Source organism: Chroicocephalus ridibundus, chromosome 4 (genome assembly GCF_963924245.1).
Source record: "Chroicocephalus ridibundus chromosome 4, bChrRid1.1, whole genome shotgun sequence".
NCBI classification, from domain to species: domain Eukaryota; kingdom Metazoa; phylum Chordata; class Aves; order Charadriiformes; family Laridae; genus Chroicocephalus; species Chroicocephalus ridibundus.
Window position 1 is genome coordinate 13,598,024 of NC_086287.1, and position 18,406 is coordinate 13,616,429.

General features: G+C 44.7%; 2 protein-coding genes and 2 non-coding genes across 6 annotated transcripts in view; all 4 read left to right on the forward strand.

Annotated features, from left to right (window-relative positions):
- DENND2B (DENN domain containing 2B) overlaps positions 1-14,669 on the forward strand; it is a 181,042-nt gene extending 166,373 nt beyond the window's left edge. For all 3 annotated transcript variants that reach the window (XM_063332623.1, XM_063332624.1, XM_063332626.1), the window contains 6 exons: positions 6,926-7,103; positions 8,204-8,245; positions 9,262-9,373; positions 10,366-10,605; positions 11,305-11,391; positions 11,767-14,669. In XM_063332623.1, coding sequence (XP_063188693.1) covers positions 6,926-7,103; positions 8,204-8,245; positions 9,262-9,373; positions 10,366-10,605; positions 11,305-11,391; positions 11,767-11,801 — 694 coding nt within the window. In that variant the 3' untranslated portion in view covers positions 11,802-14,669. The remainder of the gene's footprint in view (positions 1-6,925; positions 7,104-8,203; positions 8,246-9,261; positions 9,374-10,365; positions 10,606-11,304; positions 11,392-11,766) is intronic.
- A 68-nt stretch (positions 14,670-14,737) lies between these two features.
- On the forward strand, positions 14,738-18,341 carry RPL27A (ribosomal protein L27a). Its single transcript, XM_063332638.1, has 5 exons — positions 14,738-14,952; positions 15,288-15,351; positions 15,921-15,996; positions 16,826-17,000; positions 18,160-18,341. Exons 1-5 carry the CDS (start codon positions 14,950-14,952, stop codon positions 18,286-18,288), a joined length of 447 nt encoding a protein of 148 aa, XP_063188708.1. The 5' UTR covers positions 14,738-14,949; the 3' UTR covers positions 18,289-18,341.
- On the forward strand, positions 16,373-16,504 carry LOC134515739 (small nucleolar RNA SNORA3/SNORA45 family). Its single transcript, XR_010071105.1, has one exon. It is a non-coding gene; the product is annotated as a small nucleolar RNA SNORA3/SNORA45 family (small nucleolar RNA).
- Positions 17,350-17,481, forward strand: LOC134515722 (small nucleolar RNA SNORA3/SNORA45 family). Its single transcript, XR_010071089.1, has one exon. It is a non-coding gene; the product is annotated as a small nucleolar RNA SNORA3/SNORA45 family (small nucleolar RNA).
- Positions 18,342-18,406: the final 65 nt, after the last annotated feature.

Consider the following 18,406-nt stretch of genomic DNA (forward strand, 5'->3'; position numbering starts at 1 on the left):
GTGTCGGTGATGTTACCCATGTGTCGTGATTTAGCTCCAGCCGGCAACGAAGAACCACGCTGTGGCTTACTCACTCCCCCCAGAAGCAGGTTAGGGGGAGAATTGGAAGAAAAAGGCAAAACTCGTGGGTTGAGATAAAAGCAGTTTAACAGAACAGCAAAGGAAAGAGGAAAACAACAGCAATAATACTGATAAAGGAATATACAAACCACGATTAATGTACCACTGCTCACTGACTGAAACCTGGAAAAGCCCCATCCCGCTCCTGCCGCCGACCCCCCCTGGTCCGTTCCCCCAACTATAGACTGAGCATGAAGTCACACAGTATTGAAACTTTGGCTAGTTTGGGTCAGCCATTTGGACTGTGTCCTGTCCCAGCTCCTTGTGAAAATATCCCTACCCCTGCTGGAACCAGGGCACCATGACAGCTTCGCTTCTCAAAAAATCTCCATTTCAGCTTCGCTTCGGTATTAGTTTACAAGCACAAAGGTATTTATTGCTTCATGTTGTTCCTGCTGAGAAGGTTGTCCCACACACTTCCTGCAGTCATCTTCTGCCACGGTCCCCTCCCCAGCCCTCTCTGCATCCGATGCTGCGCCTCTGGATGTGCCTGTTGTTCCTGAGCCCGTGTGCTTGCACATTGCTGAACTTGGGGCCACAGCTGTGCAGTCAGATGGCTCCATCGCCACGTTCTTTTTTCCTTTAGCAACAATGACTCACATGATTTTATTTTGAAATGTTCACGGGGTGTGTGTTCTTGCTAAAAAGCTGCAGAAACATGTCCTTTCTTTCGTTTGAGCGGAAAGAGAGGAGTCAAAGATTTTTTCCCTTTTAAACATCCCAGAGTGGTAAGAGAGAAACAATCAGCAGTAATTTTGCATAGGAAGAAATGCTGTCATGTCTGACACCTTTACACTGGCCAGAAAACTGGAGATGTCCTGCACCACTGTATCAAAGACTTCCTTGAATTCTCATTTTATTCCTCCCTGCCCTGTTTGGTGAGTAGGTGGTGGTATCTGGGTTAATGAAACGTGTCCTCACAGCATAGCAGCCCCAAGAGTGAAGCACAAGCCATTGATCTGTGGGGCTCTGGGGGCACACAGCCTCAGAAGAAGCGTGCCTGGGGGCCAAGATGGGTACCGGAGCTGAGCACCCACACTGTGGAGCAGGGAGAAAGCCCCGTTGTCAGCCAGCTCTGCCGGCAGGCCAGGGATCCTCAAGGCTTGCTTTAAGAGTAGGAATGCTGCAGGAGCTGATTACAGCAAGACAGCTGGAGTATGGAGACTGTCACTTATGATACTGATACGTTTTCATTTATATCTTGTCCCTGATGCTATTATTTAGTCTTATTCACCTGAATAAAAGTGCTGCTATTATTTAGTCTTATGCACCCAGAGAAACCTTCGTGTTCTTTCAGAGCTTAGGTGTGTATTGTATCCGGCACAGCACCATTCTGCTCCAAATTACTGCCTGCACAGTAACAGTGATGCTATATGCATGCCATCTCCCACCCAAACTGTAGCAGTCTGCTACAGTTTTTACTTCCAGTCTGCTACCATTATTACTTTTCTCTTTACTTGATGCTTTTCAAGCTTTCTGCTTTGTCCTTCCCCTCCGCTCTGCGTTGGAGGGGAGATGGGCTGAATCCTTGGCCCTGTAGCCTTTTGCCAGTCTTTAACAGCGTCCTCTGCAATCCCCTCGGACTGTTTTATCTTGCAGAGTTGTCACAGACTTCTCTCTCTCTCTGTCAGAGACTGGAGTTAATCCAGGATCTGGGGAGGCACTGAAGGCTGTAGGAGGGAAGTGTCAGGCATCTGTTTTTGCTACACAGTTCATCAATGGCCTAAGGGTAGGAGCTATCACAGAAAAGCACATCTGTGGCCTGTGACGAGGCACATGGGTGTGTAATACCCACCTGAGTCGAGGTATTACAAGACAGAGACTCCAGACTCCAACCTCAAGTGGGAGAAAGCTCTCCCAAGCCGACGAGAGGATGTGGGTCAGGGAGGTAACTCGGTCACAGAGCAGTTGTAGGCTGGAGCGTGTGTGTGTTAACACAGCAGATGAAAGAGTTCAGCACATGTGGACAGAGTAACATGACTAAATCACCAGGGAGAAATGAGAAACATGAAAAGGTTGTGGCAAAGTAAACACAGCCAGTGGAAATGCTTCATTGTGAATTTACATTTTTAGCTACGTTTCTCCGTGTGAGGAAGCAGAGGGACCAGATTCTGACAATCAATCCCAGTCCTGTGCGTGGTCCAGAGCGTGGGCATGGCACAGAACTGGCACCAGCCCTGGGGAGACAGAGCCGCTGTGTGGCTTGGCCCCGCACGTAAGGGAGGGTCCGTCCTCCTCTCCTGGCTAAGTAAGCTTGTCTGTCCCTTGGGAGAGGAGGAAGAAGGTGAAGGGATATTCTCACCTTCCCCTCCTTCAATGCAAGTGCCAAAATGACTGCCAAGGTGGACAAGAGTAGCAAGGTAGGATCAGGGAGCCCTGCCAGCAAGCGGTTGTCGGTGCTAGAGGCTTAGTCCTGGACTTAGGAGATGCTCTGTGTGTGAGGCTCCCTTGGGGTCTGTGAGAAATTGTAGGTGGTAGAAGGGGAAGTGAACAGGAATATAACTTTTGGCTATTGTTATGGAGAAAAAAGAGTTACCAAGTGTATCTGTAGAATATTTCCAATGAGTAGTATGTGTAACTGAACACAACTTCAACATTTTGTGAGAGTTGGTGGCTTGATGAGGCTCGGAGCAATCTGATCTAGTTAAAGATGTCCCTGCTTACTGCAGGGGGATTGGAGTAGATGACCTTTAAAGGTCCCTTCCAACCCAACAGATTCTATGATCCTATGACTTGCAGTACGCAACAAGCCATGGTCCTCTGAAACAGACACATCCAGCACTAGCATCCGCATCGGCAGCGCTCCCCGCGGCCAGGGTAGTGTCCATTCACTGTTCAACAGCGAACAACATTTGCTTCTCAGAATATGGTAATTGTGCTGTGATTTGACATTAATAGCCTAGACTTGGAGTTATTTGTTGGTTGACCAACCCAGAAATTGATAGTAGACATCCTCCTATCTAAAGGACAATAAATGTTCTTGTTAAGTCATGTTAATTTGCTTTTGACATGGGCCTAAACCATGTTCACAAGCAGTCTCTGCAATTCAGCTGAGTCACAGTAATGCCTGAAATTCCTGTGTCTCGGCCTTTTGTCTCCACAGCCAAGTACACAACAAGGAAGAGTTTCTATGTGCTATCATGAGAAAATTATTTGGATAACAAAATAGCCCAGAGGAAGATAAATCAATTCTGAGTGGGAAAGAAGCATTGTCATCTTTTGTCTGTAACATGTTAAAAAAAAAATCTCTTCTTCAAGAGAAATTTGTGATTAAGAATGTCTCAATAAGACTATGTAATATCATATTAATACTTTCATGGGGAGGAGATCAAACACTAAAGGTTTTTTAATCTAGTGAATAAAAGGTACAGGAAGAACTAAAACCTGGGCAAAGTCCAAATAATTTTTAACAAATTGACAACCGCAGAAAAAAAACTGGAAGAAGTGGTGGATTGCCTGTCTTTTGAAATCAATTGAAACTGTTTTGGTTTTTTTCTAGAAATCGTTCACTAATTTTGCTTTAGTGGGGTGCAAATTATTGGGATGAGCACAAGCTAATGGGATGAGTTCAGTGGCGTAGGCCGTGTAGTATGGCTAGATAATAGCCATACATATCTGTATGTAAGAAAATTCCCTTACCCCACAAAACTTGCAAACAGTGTCACCTTTTCACAGCCAATTACTATTAATAGAGTTATTCCATGTGTACATGTGCGTGTGGGACAGCCTGTGGCTGGCAGAGCAGAGGGATGTGCTGCGTTTAAGGAGAGGAGACAGAGCACGGCAGGCCAGCAGAGCAGCCCACATCTCCGGGCTGGGACGAGAGCTTGGCGTTAGCACTGCCGGCGTGGGGCAGCGGCACTGCCTGCGTGTTGGAGGGAAGGAGGGAGGGACACGCTAGTGCGGTGCCGGGACCTTGGGCACAGCTGGCCCCACGCTGCGCGGGGATGGCCGGAGCCCTGGGATCATCATGGCATGTCTCCATGCAGCACTTCCCCTCTGAAGTATGTGGTGGTTTATGCTCCTCCTTAGTTTGTGATCGTACAACGATTCGGTTGCTTGTGCCCATGTATAAAATTACCTGCGTATGGGTAATATAAGAAGTGTTTTCCAGTAGAACAACAGCTAGAACATTACACAGCGTTCCTGTAAAACTGCACAAACTAAATCAAAAATCCCACTCTCAAAACCAGCTCTCTGGATTATCAAAATTGCCCTAGACTATTAAAAGTGAAACTATTTTGAAAATCTAATTTCTTTGACTATTCTCTTGCTTTATGTTGTGTGCTTCACACACCTTGAGGAAAATAAATCGTCTGACCTTACTTCTCGTAAACATGAACAGTGGGACAATGTGTGGGTTGCACATCTTGAAAGGAAAAACTGGAGCGGACTTTATTTCCCAGGGTAGGGCTTTCTTTTTAAATTTACCAAAGATGCTTCTCATGAATAGTACCCTTTTAAAAGGACCTGAACCATATTTTAGAGATTTAAACTGCGGGTTCCCTTACACCCATCATCTCTGAATTTTACCTTATGGAATGTAAAAACCTCACACTGAAGTGAAAGATGTGTATCCTTTCTAAATATGAATCTTTCCAGCTATGGAAGAGACACCGGCACTTTGTGCAAGCAGGAGTTTGGTAACAGCACGTGGGGCTCCCGCTGCCCCACTAGCAGTGTCTGGGAGGGAGGGTGGCAGGCGATTCTGGGGACTGAAAGTTTAGAGCAAGAGTTTCATGGGGGTCAGCCTGAGACATCTCACAAGGAAAGATTTTCTGAGGCTGAATTTTGAATACTTGTGTGCAGAGCCTTAAAATGCACAGGCCGAGGTGCTGACGAAGGCAACAGTGTGACCCGTGGGAGGCTGGCAGAGCAGAGCAGAGCAGGGTGCTGCCGCAGGACAACTCCCCCATGGCCATTTGCTGTGTTCAGCTGCTGCCTTGCCCCAGTCCGCTCCCAAGAAAGCTCTGGAAGAGAAACCAGTGTCCCGGGCCAGAGCCTGAAGCCTCCCCTAGCGTGGGAATAGCACGCACAAGAGGATGCAGGGGCTGATTTACGTCACAGCGCTGCGTGTAAAACAACAAGTTACAAAAGGGCATTCTATAGAAAGGAAAAAAATACTAACTGAATATCAGAAGAATGTTTGTCTTCCTGCTTTTAGCTTAACGTGGCTCCTTTTTTAGTCGCTCAGCTAAGATGAGTGAATTTGTAGGAGTTGAAAATGCCACACAGTCATTAAAGTGAGCTTGAGAAAGTGCTGGGAGTCTGTACCATGTTCCGCGGCTCTTCTGAAACACAGCACTGTGCTTGCTGCGGTAGACACTGGAGACCAAAATATGAGGCAATGGCAGCTGTTATAAAAAAAATAATAAATTAAAGAAACGCATCATTTTACGAGAAACCTCTGTCAGGCCACATATGTTATAAAAACATGCTGTGATTGATAGATCTTAAAGGAAATGTCAAGTAAAACCAACCCAACAGATTGTTTGCAGCAAAAGACAACCATTTGCTCTTCACCAACCTTTTCTGTCTTTGTCTGCTAATTCTCACTCTCCTCATTCAGCAAACTTCAAAGGTTAATCACTGACGGGAGCAAACAGGTAAAACCTTTCTCCTGGCCTTGGAATAGCCCACAACTAAAAATGCTCACGAGGGTTATTCCGGTGGAAGTCTGATGCCACCTAAAGTCTCCAACAAGTCTTGCAGTAGAAGAAATCAGCATTTCTCCCCAGCATTCTCAAGCAGTCACAGCTCTGAAGTTATTAGTTATTTATAGTTCTTTGTGGCTACATTAAGCACAGCAAAAGTTTGCGCTGTGAGAAAATTAGCTCAGTCATGCTAGGCTGGGTAAAAATCCAAATTTCTGTCAGCCTGCGAGAAGCAGATGTCGTAACTCAGTCCAAAATCAAAACTCTTAAATGGAGAGACTGTCCTTATTCCCCTGATGCTAAAACTGGCCTGGTAATGATGTTCCTTTATTTTTAGCATTTGGAGACCATGTGACTGTAAAAGGAAATCAGATTCAGTAGATGGAAGGACAATGCATGCAAGACATTTTCCATGAATGATATCAAGCCTTAGGGAATGTTTAGGGGATGCTAACACGTATTTTAGAGTACTCTTCTGAGAAGGGTTAATACCTTTATCACTAGAATTGGTCAAATGAGCCCATTAAAATGTATTATGATAAAAATATGCTGTTGTCACAAAAATACACAAACTTTGAAAAAATGTGTTGCTTTTACTACATTTCCTTTGGACTAAGTATTAATTGTTGGGTTTTTTTAACATCTGACTTAGTAGAGTTTTTCTTTAGGATTTTTTTTCCCTCTATTTTATTTTAATTTTCATTTCCATTTTCCCTTCTTTGTGCATTAGTGCTCAAGATAAGAACATCAGTATTATGCGTTTTCACTCCTGACATGGTTTAACAGCTAATAACTGAAGTTGCTTTTGGATTTGAAGTATTATTCAAAGTGGCTGCTATTGAGTGCTGTTGGGAAGATTAAGCCTAGTCTTCTAGATCCAAGTGTCTCCTGACTGCTATAATGAAACAAACTGATTCTAGTTTTTTACCTTTATTTTCAAGTCACCTAGAGGGAAGCAGGGGAGGAACTACCAGACTGCACAGTACAGAAGTGGTAGGGACTGGAAGGGGACGTAGGCCGCTTGAAGTCAGAAGCAATAGAAGGGCAGCCCCTTGGGCACTTGCATTTGGACACGCTAAGTTCCTCAGTAGGTGGTAGGTGTTCTGGACGAAGAAGAACATCTGCTAACGTGGTTGTTCCTCTCTCTCCAGCACCCTCTCGAGCTGCTCGCACGCCGTGGTGGCCCTGCTGTACCCCTTCTCCTGGCAGCACACCTTCATCCCTGTTCTGCCCTCATCCATGATTGACATCGTGTGCTGCCCTACCCCCTTCCTGGTGGGACTGCTCTCCAGCTCGCTGCCCAAACTGAAGGAACTGCCAGTAGAGGAGGTAGGAGCTGGCACCAGAATTGTTTGCCGGGAGTAAAGCTGGCCTCACCTTGGAGAGGGCCTGCCGCTCACGCATAAATCCTCACATGTTTAATTTTTAATCCACCTCTTTGTTTCTTCTCTGCCTAATTCTTATGGGCAGCCACCTCTTGGTAAAAGGTTTAGTCTTCTCTTTATTCCACCCCTCTTCCCATACCTGGCACCTTGACAGAGAGAAGTGAATGTTAACCTGGTCAACAAGTACGTGCAGTGTAAATATGCTGATTTGTTCTGGTTTTGTTGTATCTAGACCAAGAAGAGGAAGACATGAAGTGCCATCAGCTATGACACCTATTAATGCTAATGGAAGCTGTGCATGAAGCCATAGCCAGCACAGAAAAGAAAACCTTTAAGCCTTTTTTTTTTTATTTTACTTCTAAGAATTTGTTAATACTATATTGGAAATCAAATGAGAATTGCACTTCATCAGCTCTTCAAGTAAAATACCACAAAAATACTCAAGGGCACACTCTTCTCTCTTACTCCTATTAGTTTCCTGTAATTTTTCTATAAATTTTCTTTTCTTGTGCTCACTTTCAAGGCTCTCTGTGCCTCTGGCCTATGTAAATCTCTGCTCTGTTTTTCTCCCACTTTCCTAACATTGCCCTCCCACATCTTCCCAGCTCCATCTCCCAGCTCTGCTGCTTCATTATCATTAATATTTCACACCTTTGCCCTTCGGAAGCCCTGCTGCCTCAAATGACACCGTTTTCTTTAAAGCCCTCTGAAACACTTTTCGTCTGCACGTTTTAACAAAAATGGTTAGCAGTAACCTGCTTAGGTCTAAGAAAAAAGACCTGCCAAATCCTTTTAGCTTTTTTTACATATTAACCCAGTATGAGATCTGTTGTATCTAACTATGTTAAATTAGACTTCAAGCTTTAAAGAAACACTTACTCTCCTTGTTTTATAAAGCACACAACCTGTTGTTTCACAGTAGGAATTTGATTCATGTTGAGGCTTGGGACCGTTCAGATGATCTTTCACTATTAAAAGGCAGACACAAATGAATGTTTTCTGTCCCTTCAGGTATATTTCACTATAGTGTTTTCTTTTCTTTAGGCTTTGATGGTTAACCTGGGATCTGATCGATTCATCAGACAGGTAAAGTACAGCTCGAAATGTTGCCATGCAGTCTAGCAAGGTGTTTACTCCTATAGTATGATTAGGTTTCTTTGATTAGAGATATTTGGCAAGAATTGTGCAATGGGAAAGAGATTAGGAAAAAAAAAAAGTGCTCATTTTCTGTTTCGCCAAATAAGTACTACTCCTCGGGTATGCAAAAGGGATGGAGGCTGTGACTGTCAGAAAAAATCAAGAACTGTATTCGCAGTGCAAAGAAAACATCCAAAGATAATAACCTGATGTTAGCAAGAAAACTCACACTGTTGTGTGAAAAGGACAAAAAGTGCAAAGAAAAGTTTTTGAGTGAGAGAGCAAAGGGGAAGAATAGTTGAATGTGGTAGGAAAAGCAGGAGCCTTACAAACAGGGAGATGAAGGATCACCATCTCCTGGTAGTACCGTGGCACTAAGTAATTTCAAAAATAACAATCTGTAGGTTAGATGAGTAAACTTTCTTGTGCAATTCCCTGGAAGATATGGCTGGTGAATAGTGGTTGCAGAGCTAAGATTCTTGCGTCTACTCGCTTTTGCTGAACTAGCATTAAATAAGATGAAGCGAACAACAGGGGGAAAACCCAGAAAACAAGACATACTAGAATGTAAGTAAAAACAACTGTAAAGAACCAAAGAAGCTGCCTAAAACCAACTAGAGCACCTGTGTTTACATATAATAGCTAGGCTTTGCATGATGTCTGTTTAGTTAAAAACATCTATTTAGACACTTTGTCATGTAAAAGGCCTATTCCAAGTTTATATAGGTTTATCTTGCTTTTTGGATTATCATTCCTGACTTTAATCTCATTAAGAGTGACAAGAAATTTTGTCTAGAAATATATGATAGTCGCACATAGATTTTCAATGTTTTGTTTATGTAGGCATGACAGTAACAGATACAAAAAGCTTTTCTTCTGAATTTTATACCTTGCAAAAGTATTTGCTGTAGTTGCTGCATAGATTAATGTGATCTAAAGGTTTTATTTTTTTTTACCTCTGTCAGATGGATGATGAAGACACACTATTACCTAGAAAACTGCAAGCTGCTCTGGAGCAGGCTCTAGAGAGAAAGAACGAACTGATAAATCAGGATTCAGATAGTGATTCAGATGATGGTAAGTTCATTTGGAAACAGGGAGTTGTATCAACAAGCATGTAGGCAGAATTGTGACTTTCCATCCAGGAGAAAGAAAGCTGGGACTTCAGTACTCAAATACGTTTTGCAACATCAGAGATAGTCTCTGAACGCACAGGGAACGGGACTGATAGCATCAACCCACAGCAATATATTGTCAGCGATCTATTTTAATTTCTTTGTAAATGACGTGCACTCTCATGAGTACCTCTCAGCCTTTTCTCAGAGGTTTGCAGTTAACTTGGCCCTAATTCAATCCAGATAACTGTACGTGCTCAGGGCTGTGGCTGGGTTCGGAGTTGCTCTTGGCGCTGGGTATGTCCAGGGGGGAGAAGCAGGTACCTGCAGAAAATAGTTTCGGTGCAAGAAGGGCTGAGTTGCCTCTGAAGGTTCATATTTCTCTCCAGCAATTATAAAAACAGCCCAGGACGAATTTAAATGCCTGTGGTTAAAAGGTATGAAACAGGCCCCTATTCAGTTTTTGAAATTTATTTCTACTCATCTGTGTTACATATGTAAAACTATTTTAACATCTCAGAAATTATGAAAACCCAGATTCTACAACATACCCTTCTTGAGCAGTTCTTGGTAAAGGCTTATTATCCCCAGAGCAAACACTTTAATTCTGAGCCACTCAGAACCTTCTCAAGAAAACTTACTCAAGGATTAAAATATGAGGTGTAATTTTGATGACGCACCCACAAAACTTTTAATTTTCTGAGCTGTTTCCCGAGGATTTGTATTGACTCTTGGTTATGAAACACCAGTTATGTAGACTGGCACTCTTGATGATAAAGCTGTTACCCCATCTGACGTCTGGCCAGGACTGCAAGGAGCTGGTACAACTCCTTTCAGTTATTAGCATGGCATCAGTAATCCGCCAGGTGACAGTGCCTGGTCCCGTGTGGCTGACAATGCTGAGAGCTCTGGTAGCAGCTGATTTTGGTGTCCTATTGCCGCCTTATTTTGCAGAATGTAACACCCTGAACGGATTAGTGTCTGAGGTTTTTATCCGATTCTTTGTGGAGACAGTTGGCCATTACTCCCTGTTCCTAACCCAGAATGAAAAAGGAGAGCGTGCCTTCCAAAGGGAGGCTTTCCGTAAATCTGTGGCCTCCAAGAGTATCCGCCGCTTCTTGGAAGTTTTCATGGAATCCCAAATGTTTGCTGGCTTCATCCAGGACAGAGAGCTGAGAAAATGCAGGGCAAAAGGTAAGGGTGGTTTTCGCCCCTGCAGCGCGCGTTAGCTGTGTTTCGCACATGTCCCGTGGCCGGGGCCTCTGCCTGCTGTCAGGGCTGGGCACGCTCTCCATGGCTGGCAAACCTCCCGAAACACGCTGTCCGCTTCTTGTGGGCCTGCATTGTAGCTATGGTGGTGATAACACAACGGCTTTAACCGGGAGAATATTCATATGTAAGCGCCTTAAATCACTCAAAGGCGAGACTGGGAATGATCCTGCGGGGGGCGCAGCCCATCCCAGATGGGGAGCCGCCCCAGGGGCTGCCTGCCAGTGCTAGCAGGGCGGGAAACGGGAAGCACTGGTAAGATAAAGGCCGGCTAACCAGAGGGGCACGTTAAACGTAGGTTGCTGGAGGCCACCCCCAAAGCCAGCCCCTGCCCGGGGCCGCTTCTGGCCTTGCTGATCGGAGCCGCGCTGACGGTGGTCCCGCTCGGCGGTGGGGAGTGCGGCTGTTCCATCCCCGCATCCGTCACCCTTCGCGTCACGTCCGGGGCTGCCGGTACACGTCCTGATACCGCGTGAAACTGAGTAGCCCCTAGCTGGCGGCAATGTCCTGAAATACTACAGAGGCAAAGGGCTGTAAAAGTATGAGGTTGAGAGTGCAGAAGGGGGCTGGGGGGAGCGGATTCAGCCGCACACGGCTCACCCCATTTTCTCCCCTCTCCCACAGGTCTCTTCGAGCAGAGGGTTGAACAGTATTTGGAAGAGCTTCCAGACACAGAACAAAGTGGAGTAAACAAGTTTCTACGAGGCCTTGGTGAGGAAAATCTTTAGAAGTATTTCTGAAATGAATTTTCATGGGTTTTTTCTTTTTTTTAATTTAATTTAAAAAAGCCTTACCTGAGGTGAAATCAGATAGTCGAGCAGGTTCAATGTGATAGGAGATATCAAAAGGAAAACAATGAAAACATACTAAAAGCTGACAAAACTAGATTTAATTATGACCCTTGTTAACACTTTCATCTTCACTTGGGGGCAGGGTAACCAAACCATAATCGAGGAGGAGTGGAGGAAGGCGCCTGACCACTTAGGGTTCTGTTAGTTGGCTCTCCCTGCCAGTATTAAGTAAAAGACTTTTGATTGCCCTTGGCTTTTCAGTATGTGCTACAGACTGACAGTGTGCTTTCTTTAGGAAACAAAATGAAGTTCCTTCACAAGAAGAACTGACTCCTTTCTGCTGAAATACCAACCCAAAGACTATTTATGATGCTGCGTGTGAGACACCTGCAGCGTTTCGGAGTTTGATGCAGGAGGACAGCAGAGCAAGCTGACCGCAGCTTTAAGTGACAACCGATGCTGTTAGACATTGTGCCAGATGATGGCTCCATTCTGTATTTGGGTAGAATTTGTACATAATGTGCTGTAAGCTTTTGTAACTGATTTTGTAATGAGCAAGGAAAACTGTGGTAAATATTTGTATATTCCTGAGAATAACAGGTGCTTTTTTTTTTCTTTAGTATGAATTGAGTTATGCTTGGTGCAAAAATGACTAGCTGATTATGTGCAGCTGACTGTCTCAGCAGAACCACTGACTTCACGGGATGTTTGTGAGAGCTACACTGATGCCTGGATACTGCGGGGATGAATGGGCTCGGGTACGTGGGAGAGGTTGTACGCACGGGGGCTGCTTTCATGTGGCGGAGTTGGTATTTTTTGTTTTTGTTTTCCTTCTAATTAATTTTAAAAGAAAGAAATAACAAAGCAACTTGATAACAAGGTACTTGGTTCACAATACAGAACTTCCACTTGGTTTGAATTCTGGTCAGTAAACTACTTGTAATCCATTCTGCACTAAGACTGCTAAACCTGAGGAGACCTCAGTTCTTTGACATGCAAGCTGCAACAAGTAGGTACAGTACATCCTTTCCTCATGTATGTATGTATGGTTTCTAATAAACTCTGTAAATATACCTGTTTGTTTATATTCATTGCATACCTCTACAGTTTCTGATGTTGAGTAGGTACAAAACCAGAGTAAATTTCCTGTGATTTTTAATGAATTTGTAATTAAAATACAAAATGGTTATTACAAACCTGTCTTTTAGTAGGTTTGCTATTTCATAGTTTTATTTTTCTTCAATGTTTTTCACTAGGGATGAGATGAGACATTTTATATCCCTGTTCTGCTAATTTTATCCTAACAGAAGCACCTCCTAAAACATTTTTTTTTCCTTTGCATGGGTTAGCAACAAATTACTTTTTGTCATTGTGAATATTATACATACTGCTCCTGAACTGTGGTATTTTCAGGTTGGTTTTGTGCTACCTTAGTTAGATGATCAGAGCAGAACACGAGCAGCTTGTAGCAGGCAGAGCCTTTGCCTAAATCTCTGATGAGCTGATCACCTGTGGCACCAGACTCTGCTTTTCTTTTGCATTAGCTGCAGCCTGTCCAGCTGGTGTTGCCATTTCAGCGAGAGCTCTTCAGCGGGACAGGAATGGTTAGCTTGCTGTGGCTTGCTGCACAGCTGTGAACGTTACTCAAGTACCACATTCATCTCTGATCTGGAAACATGACTCCTGTTGAGATTCTGTAAGCTTTCCCTTAGTCTGAAGAAGAAAATATAAAATACTTGATTATATTTGCAATTCTGACAGCTAATGAAAATAGCTAAAGCTTCTTCCTTTTAAAAAAAAATCAAACACTGTATTTTTCTTCATTTGCAGCGTGATTTCTTTAGTTAGATCGGCTTTGAGGCTTGCGCAATTCCTAACCTGACAGTGGTTCTGGTTTGCTGACAGCCTCATAGAGCAAAATCGAGGGATTATTCATTAAAAAGGTGAAGTCGTTTCCTTTCTTGCTTACCTCCCTCACACTCGTGTATATACAAAAGCTTGTTAAGTGTATGTGAAATGTCTGTAAAATATCAAGTGCTTTTGATTCAACGGAAATGTACTCACAAATGTTCATGTCCATTAGTTCTCCTCTATAATATGCTGTTAAGTTCCAGAATGACTTCTAGATATTCTTCAGAGTGGAAGGAGTAACTTCACTTGTACAGGTGGATTCTGGCTATTTTATTAACAAGAGCTGCTGGTAAATATATGGGGAAATATATATTCCTCTTAAGAAAACGGTGGATAGAACATCACCATCATCGGCTGAAGGAAGTGCTGCAGAGAAAAGATGCAACAAAGGCAAGAAAAAGGCACGGAATGCTGATGTACAAGAATGAGGCGCTGGAAAAACCATCTCCCACACTAAAGCTGTTTTCCTCCATCTGCACTGTAAAAATCTAAGTAGAAAACTTTCAAACATTGTATTACCCATCAACAGGCCATTCCAGTGTTTGTAATGTGAAACAGAGGAGAGTGGGGGGCAAGGTGAGATCCCATTTCAAAAAAATTTGTAGCGGTCTTGATACTCTTTAACTACAGCTGTATAAACCAGTCCTATTTCTGGACATCTGTGTTTCAAAGCATCAGATGAATGAAAAACAGGGAGAGTATTATTTGCCTTTTATATTCATTGTTAAAACTAACCAGTTTTTCCTAGTTGTTAAAACTAATGGTGTTCCTGAGCATGGAACATTACTAGTGAACCACTTAACTGAGAAGGAAATCCTGAAGAACAAATCCAGTACCGAGACCCACGCTCTAAATTGGTGAAGATTTATTTAATGTCTTACGGTACAAAATACACAAAAGACAAGCTCGAGAAACAATAACATTCTCCAGGAATTGTTCTACTGTGGCAGATAGTTGTGTTTAAGTACATGGTATTTATTTTCCCATAGTTATCGGTATTTAATAAAGTGACCAAGGTTGCCGTTTTTTAAATTCTGCTCAAAATCCTACTTCTGCCACAGATCACGGAGGGAAGAGAAATCAAGTTTTGTCAGTAGTTAAAAGGGCACAGCACCTAACGCTGTCTGCCTGCTAAATTCACCCCGCTGCTGAGGGCGGCGGTCCAGGGCTGCTCCTCTTCCGCGGCCAGGGCGGCCCGGCCCGGCCCAGGCCGCGGGAGGACCCGGCGGGGCGCTGGTGCGGTGGAGGCAGCCCAGACCGGCGTGTCCCCTGAGGGAGAAGCACAGTTTATCTCGCCCTGACCGGCTACCAACGCCTATCCGCCCGGCGCGGCTCTGCTGGCCTTTAAGGCCAGCAAGTTCCCCGCTGCCGCCCCGACCCGCCACCTCCGCTCCCGCCACCCCGACGGGAAACGTCCGCGTCTCGCGAGACGGCCCATCTCGCGAGACTCAGCCGTCCTCAGGGTTCCTCCGCGAAGCCTCGCGAGACCCCGGCCCCGCCCGCGCCGTGCCTTCCCCCGCTCTCGCGAGCGCTGCGCTCTTTCTCTTCCCTCGCGCACGCCGACAAGATGGTGGGTGCCGCCGCCGGGGCTGCGCCGGGACGGGACGGGCTGGGCTTGAGGGGCCCCGCGGCCGCTGCCCCTCGCTCCCGCGGCGGGACGGGGCTGGGGAGCAGCGGTGGGGTGGAGGGGGAGTCGCTCCTCCGAGCCCGCGGCCCGCTCAGGGTGCGGCGGGGCCGCTCGGGCCTGCACTCGGCGGGCCCGGTCCACCATGGCGCCCGGCTGCGCGGCCGGAGAGGGGAGCGCGGCCCCCGAGCGGCGGTGGCGGCGGCGCCGGGGGAGGGCGGGTGGTGGTCTTGCCTCTGGCTGCCCGGTCTGCTCACAGCTGCTCTCCCGTTCTCCCGCAGCCTTCCAGACTAAGGAAGACCCGGAAGCTGAGAGGACACGTTAGCCACGGCCACGGCCGCGTTGGTGAGTGGAGGGGCGGCCGCTGGGGGCTGAGGCCTCTCGGTCCGTGCGTGCCCGGCGGCAGCTCCCCGGAGCTGAGGGGTCTTGGTGGTCTTCTCGGGTCGCAGAAAAATACCGCTGTGGGTGCGGGGTCCCTGTGCGTGGGCGATGCTCGCCCTGTGGGGGCAGAGGCCGCAGTGATGGGCTGAGCCGAAGTCTTGCGTATTTTTCTAGATTTTACTGGATTTGTAACCTCAGTAGCACTGAGGTGATAAGTTCTGGTTGTGTGATGAGTTAAGCTTATGGGGCAGTGCTGTGTCCTTTGTAACTCTTTGGCCATTCCTACCTTGTCACCCCATTTGTGCTAGCAGTGGTGTCTTCTTGTACTCCTGTAAGCTAACCAGAGGCATGCAGTGGTTATTTTTTTACTCCTGTAGGGTTATTTTTAGTTGGCTCATCTCACTGAATTGAGATGAATGCAGAAGGGGGGGTAGAATCAGAATAATCAGCTTAAGTTGATACCGAACATACCTCTGAGGTCAAGTGATATGTGTCATATTCTTAGTGTAATAAACTTAAATTTTTCCTTTTAGGCAAACACAGGAAGCATCCTGGAGGGCGTGGTAATGCTGGTGGTTTGCACCATCACAGGATCAACTTTGATAAATAGTAAGCTAAGATTTTAAATATATGCTAGCAAAATGTATGTTCCTGCAGTAGAAACAATTAACTTTTATATGCGAATAAACAAAATTTCCTACAATTCTATGTATTTTTGCCTCTAACATGAAGTGTGGCATTATAGCTACAGTCAACTTGTGTCCCCATTTACCCTAAAATCAAAGACCGCTCTTAAACCGTGCGTCTCTTAAAGAGTTCAATACAGCATTTGGTAAACTTGACCAAACTTGCCTGTTTCAACGTGATCCTTCCTAAACGGTGCACACACAAAATGTTATGTAAATTCAAAAGTTTAAGTTAAATCCAAACTGCATCCTGTTTAGCTGCATATTGTAAAGGTAAGGCATGTTGTCTTGACCTTATTGCCGAGACTAGAGTCACATCTGGACACTGCCTGTTGTCCTGGTGTGCTAGAGTACTCGGACAGTAACCACTAATCTATATTCACTGGCTGTGACCGTTCTTGACTCAGTCAGTCACCAGGTTAGTGACAGTCCTCAGGCAGTGCAGCCCTCCCTGGGTTCACGAGTTGGGGTTGCCTCAGAAATACAGGGCTGGGCCGGCCTCACTCATGAGGGGGATTGTGTTGTGAGTTCAAGGGAGAACAAACACTTCCAGAGAATAATTTTCACTTCCTGTGATTTGGATACTAATGATTATTACAGTGAAATACTATGTGTATTAATAAAAGTAAAGGTATAATGTAAAATTTGATTACTTTGATCAAGTCATATGCTTGTTCCGGCATTGATTTGTAGCCCTACCTGTTTAGGATCATTAAAAATGTGATCTAACGAGGAATGTGTTTCTTCCACAGTCACCCTGGTTACTTTGGAAAAGTAGGCATGAGACACTATCACTTGAAGAGAAACCAAAAATTCTGTCCTACTGTCAATTTGGATAAATTATGGACGCTTGTCAGTGAACAGACAAGGCTCAATTACGCAAAAAACGAGGCTGGACTGGCCCCAGTCATTGATGTTGTGCGCTCAGTAAGTTTCTGCTCATATTCAAACTTGTAATTCGTGGTCATTTCATGGGCAGCTTAGCTTTGTGTATCCCAGTAGGAAACTGGTGAACTGCAGATAAGCTACAGGGCTTGAATATTTGTGAACTTCTCACAGATATGCCAACTTATCTTGGCATATAAGTAGTTACACAGTTACTTAGGCTGTTTGTTTTTTTCCGGTAAGAACGTTTTCCCATACTTGTGTGTGATTGTGGACAGGGACTTCCCTTATTTTGGAAGGTGATGAAAGATCACTTGTTCAAGACACTACTGAAAGCACGTATAGAAACACAGTTGAACTGTTCTCATTTATATAAAGTCACTTCTCTAATATCGAGACTAGAGTCACATCTTAACATGTTGGGTTGTCTTGGTGTGCTATAGTTCTCGGACATAAATGTCTGATCCATATTCACTGGCTGCGATATCTCATGTCTCAGCCAGCCACCGAATCAGCAACACTAACTTGTCTGCCATGGGGGTATGTTCTGTGTTCCAAATTAGATTCCTGCGTTGGCCAATTATGCCACTTCTTGTAACAAGCAATGATTTAATGGCTGTGGTATTAGTGGACCTGGTGCCATGACTGTTCTTTTAATGTAAGGGACATGAATGAAATGAGAGGATTCCATGGTAGAGAACAGCTACAGCTGCGAAAGTGTGCAAAAGTTTCAGTTGTACATTTAAGATGTGCTGAAAAGTCCTCTGCTCTGTTGAGAAGCACCAGGATGTCCTGCAGGTGAAGAGCGCTGACCATAAGTCACTGGGTAGTAGACAGTCTTGGAAGTGCAGCCAACTGCTCTCTCTCCTTCGGAAAAGTGGGAGAAGGTTGTTGACTTTACCAGATTTCACAGTGATTTCTGTATATGGAGTACGGGGAAAAAAAATCCTGCTTCTAAATTGTGGGAAAAGTTCAGTTTACAGTTTCCACTTTTTCTCTGGAAAAAATGTAGCTCCACAAGGTCATGCAGGGTATTTTTCTTTCATTTATACTAAATTTATATTGGAAACAGGCAGTGAATGAAGTCACGGTGATCATGTTTTTTGTTTTAACTGGTGCATGTGAAGAGACAGGTCTGAATGTAGGAGCCTGCAAAGCTAATTACAACAAACACTTAATGGTTTTTTTTAAATCTTTCTAGGGCTACTACAAAGTCTTGGGCAAGGGGAAGCTGCCCAAGCAGCCTGTAATTGTGAAAGCAAAGTTCTTCAGTAGAAGAGCAGAGGAGAAGATCAAAGAAGTTGGAGGTGCCTGTGTGCTTGTGGCATAAAAGCCTTTGTTTATTCAAATTTTTTGAATAAAGACAATGTGTAAAATGTCCTATTTATGGAAGTTTATGGTATCTTTTTGCCTGACTTGTCCAGACACTGTCTGCACTGAAGTCTTGT

What these genes read in the sequence shown, in the direction of transcription:
- RPL27A (XM_063332638.1), top strand. An exon ending in AGGATCAACTTTGATAAATA is followed by an intron (nt 15,997 to 16,825) that starts GTAAGCTAAGAT and finishes TTTCTTCCACAG; the next exon opens with TCACCCTGGTTACTTTGGAA. An exon ending in TCATTGATGTTGTGCGCTCA is followed by an intron (nt 17,001 to 18,159) that starts GTAAGTTTCTGC and finishes AAATCTTTCTAG; the next exon opens with GGCTACTACAAAGTCTTGGG.